At 39.2% G+C, this 7387-nt stretch overlaps 1 protein-coding gene across 1 annotated transcript; it reads left to right on the top strand.

The window, feature by feature from the left end:
* The first annotated feature begins 229 nt into the window (after positions 1 to 229).
* Positions 230 to 5019, top strand: LOC127794968 (probable GTP diphosphokinase RSH2, chloroplastic). Its single transcript, XM_052326314.1, has 7 exons — positions 230 to 393; positions 468 to 1285; positions 1400 to 1585; positions 2647 to 3107; positions 3668 to 3826; positions 3899 to 4250; positions 4505 to 5019. Exons 2-7 carry the CDS (start codon positions 599 to 601, stop codon positions 4817 to 4819), a joined length of 2160 nt encoding a protein of 719 aa, XP_052182274.1. The 5' UTR covers positions 230 to 393; positions 468 to 598; the 3' UTR covers positions 4820 to 5019.
* The last annotated feature ends 2368 nt before the right edge of the window (positions 5020 to 7387 follow it).

The following is a 7387-nucleotide window of genomic DNA, read 5'->3' as shown; positions in this document are numbered from 1 at the left end:
TTTGAATTCACAATCTCAACCATTTTAAGGGCCAGATTGAATCCGCAGCAACTTAATACCATGCATCTGTCCCACACCAAAACAAAACCTAAACATTCTTATCCATTAACACCGGGATTAGTTTAATCCCTTTTTTTATTCCGGGACAGCCAAACGCTGTCCGCTGGCAGCCACAGAAGAAGGAACAGGCCTTCGGAGGGTATTTCGGTAACTTCACTGTTGCTCAAAGCTTCCGGCCATCCCCAGCCCCACCTTAAGGTTAAGGAGAAGCGTATCGACCTCTCCCCCTTTCCCTATCGGAGAAACGTCGAAGAAGAAGAAGAAGCAGCAGCAGAAGAAAGCCTCTCTGTAAAATTCAAAGCGTCTTGGACTTTCCTTCTTCCCCAAATTAGGGTTAGGCTTGTAAATTTCGTAGGCAGGTATATATTTCGCTTTCGCAGAAATTTAGGCTTTTTTATTTGACTCAGATCTGTACAGAATTTGGGCGTTTTGTGCCGATTTCTGCTTCTCGCGCCTCCTTGTGCTTTTAAGTCTGGATCTGGGGTTTCCTGGAAAATTCGGGTGTGAAATTAAAGTCAAGGAGGTGCGATAAGGGGAAATGGTGGTTCCTACTATTGCACTGTACGCGAGTCCGCCGAGTAGTGTGTGCTCGACGCCGCATCCTTGCCAGATCAACTCTCACGCGTCGTATGATTTCGATTTGAACGGCCGATCGTCGTCTTCGTCGTCGTCGACCGCATCGTCGTCGCAGAAGCCGGTGGTCGGCGGCCTCTCATGCCTGTTCTCGGTAAAGCACGCCTCGTCGGCGAGCTATTCGAATGGGAGCGAGGAATTGGGCTCGTTGTGGCACGACAGAGGAGACGAATTAAGCTGTTCGTTTCGCTGCACGCCGTATTCTTCGTTGGGTTCGTCTATGAGGAGAGATCAGAGCCCCGTATCAGTGCTTCAAGGCCCGGTTTCGTGCAGTAGAAGTCCGCCGATGCGAATTGCTAGGGAGAATAGTGTTGGAGATCTGAATCTTCAGGTTTCGGTTCGGTCGGGGACTAGTGGACTGTTTAACGGGTTTGTTCGGCATGCGTTGGGGTCTTGTGTGGATTATAATTCGCTTGATGTCCATGCCTCATTAGAAGAACTTCCGTTTAATATGGAGGACACTTTTATGGAGTCCAAACCTGAACCATACGCTAAAGATTTGCTTTTGGGGGCACAACTGAGACACAAGATATTCCATGATGATTTGGTTGTCAAGGTATTTTATGCAGCTGAGAAAGCTCATAGGGGGCAGGTATTACGAATTTTTTTTTATCTTGCTCTTCTGTTTTGGTTTGAATTTTTATACTGAAATTGTAAAATTATGGTTTAGGTATTGGAATTTAGATGTTTGGAGTCAATTTTGTAGGTGCGAGCAAGTGGGGATCCCTATTTAAAACATTGTGTGGAGACGGCGATCTTGCTCGCAATGATTGGTGCGAACTCCACAGTGGTTGCTGCCGGTCTTTTACATGACACGCTTGATGATTCTTCTATGAGTTATGACAGCATTTTACAGACATTTGGAGCTGGTGTTGCTGATTTGGTGAAAGGGGTATGAGACCGTGGTGTGATGGATGATTGTTATTAACTTCTGATTTCTGTTAATGAAACTGGACCAGTTAAATAAGGCTGCTAATTATCAGTCACCGTGATCACTTACTCTGAGAAATATATTACATTGAGCTTTAGCATTCCTAAACTATGCTGCTTTCAGCCATGCAAGACATTCTATAAATGTGATTTCCTTTTCAGCCAATATCATGATTTGCTGTCAAACATTTTACATTCACTATACTTTTAACATTAATTTTTTTAAACGTGCTGCTAGAGCCTAGATGTGTAAGTTATCTTAGAAATGAACTGTGCCTGCATTGATAAGGGGCATGTATAGAGTAATTATTTCTAACCCAAGACATGGGAGTGTTATTTTACTTGTGTTTTTTCCAATTTTCTGCTAGGACCTAGTTGTAGCTTTCACTAGATTTGACTTGTTTAAACCATTTTGCTGAATGCTACTGTGCACCAAGATTGGGGATAAATAAAGCAGTCCTTCAAGGACTTACGTTTCTGATTCTCATCTTGTAAATTATTCCACATATCTTTTTTGTGTTTTTCCAGCTAATCAAGTCAGAAATTCCGCCAGTTCTTTTACTATTCTTGTTTATCTTGTGCAGTTGTCAAACGTGTATGCATGTTCTCCAAAACGTGAAAGTGAATAATTTCTTCTTTCTTTTTTTGGTGTTTTGTTAAGATCAGGGAATTTTGTGTAGGACCACAGCACATCAAGCTTTGTGAAGTCTTTATGTTATGAAATCGTATGAGACTTTTGTTTGTGCAAGTGAATAAATTCTGTCATATTAAAGCTTTTTTCCTCCCCTGGTCATCTTGTATTGCTTCAAGGAATTAGAAGCTCCCTTAAATGTTACCCTGTTCCCATTTTAACTTACCCTGTTCCCATTTCTAGAGATCAGATTAAATATGACCTTTAATCTTCTATGTATTATTTAAGGATGCTTCATTAAATTCGATGTGAAAGAATTAATTTTCAGCAACCTTTCTAGTGTATTTCTTTCATCCTTCAAGCTTCTAATATTGTTTATGGCATCCTTGCAGGTATCTAAACTAAGTCATCTGAGCAAGCTTGCACGTGAGAACAATACCGCAAATAAAACTGCTGAGGCAGATCGCTTGCACACCATGTTCCTTGCAATGGCTGATGCCAGGGCTGTCCTCATAAAGCTGGCTGATCGATTGGATAATATGATGACACTAGATGCAATACCTCCGGTCAAGCAACAAAGGTTTGCCAAGGAAACGTTGGAAATTTTTGCACCTTTGGCCAATCGGTTAGGTATTTCTAGTTGGAAAGAGCAACTTGAAAACCTGTGTTTTAAACATCTATATCCAGCACAGCACAAAGAACTCTCTTCCAGACTTATGGAGTCCTTTGATGAGGCAGTGGTTACTTCAGCAGTAGGGAAGTTAGAGCAAGCGCTTGATGGTGCAGGCATTTCTTACCATGTGCTATCGGGGAGGCATAAAAGCCTGTACAGCATATATGCCAAAATGTTAAAGTATTCTCACTCTCTCTCTCTCTCTCCCCCCCCTGCGCCCACTCCCCCCCGCCCCCCCCCCCCCCCAAAAAAAAAAAAAAAAAAAAAAAAAAAAAAAAAGAGAACAGAACGCATGCACGGACAATTGCATACCCGTATGTTTTAATTTCCTCAAGAAGGGAATATCAACTTCATAAAGTGACTTAAGCAGTTGCTTTTATTTGCTTGCCCGCCCAATAATTCCATCAAATAATAGTACTTTCTCCATCAAGCTGTTGATGAGTTCCTATCTTGGATGGTTAGAAGCTGTTCTCAATTGATTTTCTTTGTTCTGTATGTTGTTTTGTAGAAACCATATTTTATTAATTATTTAGCATTTGTTATAATACGCTTTTTCTTTTAGTTTTTGTAAATCATTGCTAGCTATACAAGGATGTTAATAAGTGTTACTATCACCTCATTGTGATTCTGCCAATTTTTTGATCAATGTTGAAAATTCTTTGGCATCTTGTAGGGCTTGAGTGAAGGCATTATTTGAGTCAGTTAAAATTATTAAGGTAATATTTCTTAATACTTTGCAGGAAGAAGCTGACCATGGATGAAATACATGATATTCATGGATTACGATTGATAGTTGAAAAAGAGGAGGATTGTTACAAGGCATTGGGAGTTGTTCATCAAGTGTGGTCTGAAGTACCTGGAAAGTTGAAGGACTACATAAATCATCCCAAGTTTAATGGGTATGCTATATCTCTCATAGAGCTTAAATCCATGTAATGATTATTCTTCTAAAGCGTGATCCTAATTTTCAGGTATCAATCTCTACACACAGTCGTGATGGGTGAGGGGATGGTTCCACTTGAAGTGCAGATTCGAACCAAAGAGATGCATTTACAAGCTGAGTTTGGATTTGCAGCTCATTGGAGATACAAGGAAGGTGATTGTAAACACTCATCCTTCGTGCTTCAAATGGTTGAGTGGGCTCGTTGGGTAGTCTCCTGGCAATGTGAGAAAATGAGCAGGGATCAATCGGCCCTAATTTGTGGGGACTCCTTCAAACTACCCTGCAAATTCCCTTCTCATTCTGAAGACTGCCCATATTCATACAAACTTAATTGTGGCCCTGATGGACCCGTCTTTGTCATCATAATGGAAAATGAAAAGGTTTGTTCTTGATTTTGCTTCTCATTAATAATGCTAATTCCAATGTTGCAGACTTCATATTTCTGAGAACCTGATCGGTCTTTATTTGGATTCATCCTATTGTCAAATTTACTCAGGTTTTGATAAGCATCACTGTTTTGATGCCACAAATGCAATCCAAATGTTTTAATGCCTTGTTTATTTCTTCATAATCTTGTTTCCCCTTTCTTGCCGAGTATAAACATCCCATTCGGTGTTTGCTTGCTGTGTCTCAGATGTCTGTTGAGGAGTTGCCGGCAAACTCGACAGTCTTGGATCTGATGGAAAGAGCAGGTCAAGGAAGCTCTAGGTGGAGTCCATATAGATTCCCGGTGAAGGAAGAACTGAGGCCACGGTTGAATCACGAGCCGGTGAGCGATCCCTCGTGCAAACTAGAAATGGGGGATGTCGTGGAGCTCACTCCGGCCTTACCCGACAAATCGCTGGTGGAGTACAGGGAAGAGATCCAGCGCATGTACGATCGAGGCCTTACGGTATCAACCTCCAAACATGCTGCCGCCGCGGCCGCCGCTGCAGCTGGCTGCAAGTAACATGGTTTCTTCCTGGAGAAGCTGACAGCCTGCTTGACACCTTGAGGTTCTTCCCCCTCTAGTATTCTATTACACCATTTAGTGGCCACCAGTTCTTTTTTTTTTTTTGGATCAGAAAATGTAAATTGAATAGATCAAAAAATGAACAAGCAGAAAGTTAAGAATTTCATCGATATGGAAGCCAGAAATCATTTGTTGCACTTGTATTGAATTTCGTGTCTCCATTGGAAGCTCTGCTTAATGACATGACAGCATGGAGAGTTTCCCCCAATTGCCATGCCAAACCATGCACAGATAAGAGCTTCAAGATGAAGAGAAAAAGTGGCCGCTTCATTCCCATCTCTCATTACTGAAACCTTCATCAGAACCCATTTGTCCATTGAACCTCCAAATCGAACAAACTAATGCAGTAGTGATGTGTTTGTAACTAAAACTACAATAATGAGTTCTTCCATTTCTAATATAGGAACATTTAATTGTAGAATATCTGTAACATTTGATTGAAAATTCCCCATTCTAACACAGTTGATTGAAAATTCCCCTTGATACAGAACTATAAGCCACTGGAACAGAAGAAACAATCTGAATCTACTGAATCTATAGTGTCATAGAGTTCTCTTATTCATTCCCTAGATAACAGTTTGTCAAACTAAACCATGATAAGAGAGCAAATGGCCTTATCTTGTGCGTTTAACTCCCAGAGGAAACGATACTCTTTGAGGAGTATTTTGTGGCAGCTGCGTCTTCTGTTCATGTGAAGGGTTGGAATTAGGATCAGCAATCTCTTCATCCTCGACTGCCTGTTCATGTTGCCTTTTTTTTCACATTCCCAAACTATCTTAATTGTGATTGTTGTATATTATTAAAAGATGCCACTCCAACATCATTTCAATAATTTTGTTTTTTCTTGTAAGATTGGCAACACCATAACATTCTCATTTCATCTATACTCACAGTTTGCACATATTGATATTGACATTTAACTTCTTAACATTTTGAACTATACAACAAAAATAATTTTATAATCATTTAATAAAACTTCCCTTTTAGCATTAAAGGGATTATCCGATTGTATAAAATACTACATACCATTCTTCATTTTAACCATCTTACCTTACTGTTATGAATAACATCATCCTCCGTAATTTCTCAGTAACGGTTACAAGTCTTAATCCAATTAGGTGGGGTGACTAAATGAATGAATTCTACGCCTTCAATCATCTCTATTCACGACGATATCCAATTACAGACGAAAAGAAGCAAATATTTGTCATAACAGGAAAAATTGGAAGTCTGGAAGCAGAACCAGTTAACTGAATTCTCTCTGAAAAAACTCTTTGCATAGAGGCTGGAAGTTCAACTCCAGGAGCAGCAGCAGCTCCTGTTCCAATTCAAACTAAAAAATCCACTAATATTGCAAACAAGAAACGGTAATGCAAATTATCCAATATATGAAGAAAAGTGTGGCCTAGGAAATCACAGAAAGAATAGTTAAATATAACATCTCGAGGTGGGGGGTTGAGAGAAGCTGAAATTGACTTTTGACTGAATAACCAGTTTGATATCATCACACTCAATTGCAGTGCACCCTTTCCCTGCATGCTCAGAATAAACCTGTGCATCTCTCAATACATCAACAACGTATCTATACCACAATTCCATAAACTGGTTCACTACGCGAGGTTCATGCTCGTCCACTCCCATTGATTTCAGCAGAGTTTTTACAATCTTCCCCTTGGAAGGTCCTCATCTCCATCTGCCATATCTTTTCTTGTCCCTAGACCTTAAGAATGCTAGCTTTTTGTTCGGAAATAAAAAATAAAATTAACTCTCTCTTTTAACAGTTTAAACTTTTAAATGAAATGATGATTAACCAAATTTAAATCTTACCATTAATCCAATATTCATATAGCTGTATGTGTTTGGATCAATTATGCAATAAAGTCTAACTATATGTGAGGGGAAGATAAAATTAACCCTCTATTTAATAACTTAAAATTTTAAATGAGATGGTAATTAACAATTTAATACTTATTAATTCTCCAAATATCCAAACATCTTTGACGTGTTGAACGGGTAACATGAACTAAAGAGCTTGAGTTAAGGATTTCTTGCTCACACAAAGCTCTCAACTCTCTGCTTCCCTTGGTCTCAACGTTCCTACCTATTCAATAGATGAACAAAAACAAAAATGAAAAGTGTTTACTTCGAGGATAAACAATCCTCCAAAAACCAATGCTCAATTCAAAATTTCCTATCCAATTACATGGAGTCAATACAAATAAATAGCCCACCTGTAACTAATTTTCCAAAGATCCTCCACTAGCTCTGAACGTGATCCCTAACTATGTTGCACAGAAACATCTCATAGTAATCGTTTTCTCGTTTGTGAAACGTTTCTTATTTTCATTTCGGATCTTATTTATATCTATTTTTTTTAAAAAATGTTCATTTTTATATTTTCATTTTCTATTAAAAACGTTTCTATATCCGTTTCCATGCAATATAGATCCCTAACACCAAGGAACACATCTTCATTATTTGACTCAAAACAATATACTAAGTAAG

Source organism: Diospyros lotus, chromosome 2, assembly GCF_014633365.1.
Source record: "Diospyros lotus cultivar Yz01 chromosome 2, ASM1463336v1, whole genome shotgun sequence".
In the NCBI taxonomy this organism is placed as follows: Eukaryota; Viridiplantae; Streptophyta; class Magnoliopsida; order Ericales; family Ebenaceae; genus Diospyros; species Diospyros lotus.
This window is presented reverse-complemented; position numbering and strand designations above follow the sequence as displayed.

Bases quoted from the DNA above. Each gene is read 5' to 3' on its own strand.
- LOC127794968 (XM_052326314.1), top strand. From the start codon at position 599: ATGGTGGTTCCTACTATTGCACTGTACGCGAGTCCGCCGAGTAGTGTG. The intron at 1,286-1,399 runs GTATTACGAATT...TCAATTTTGTAG, and splicing joins AGAAAGCTCATAGGGGGCAG to GTGCGAGCAAGTGGGGATCC. The intron at 3,108-3,667 runs GTATTCTCACTC...AATACTTTGCAG, and splicing joins ATATATGCCAAAATGTTAAA to GAAGAAGCTGACCATGGATG.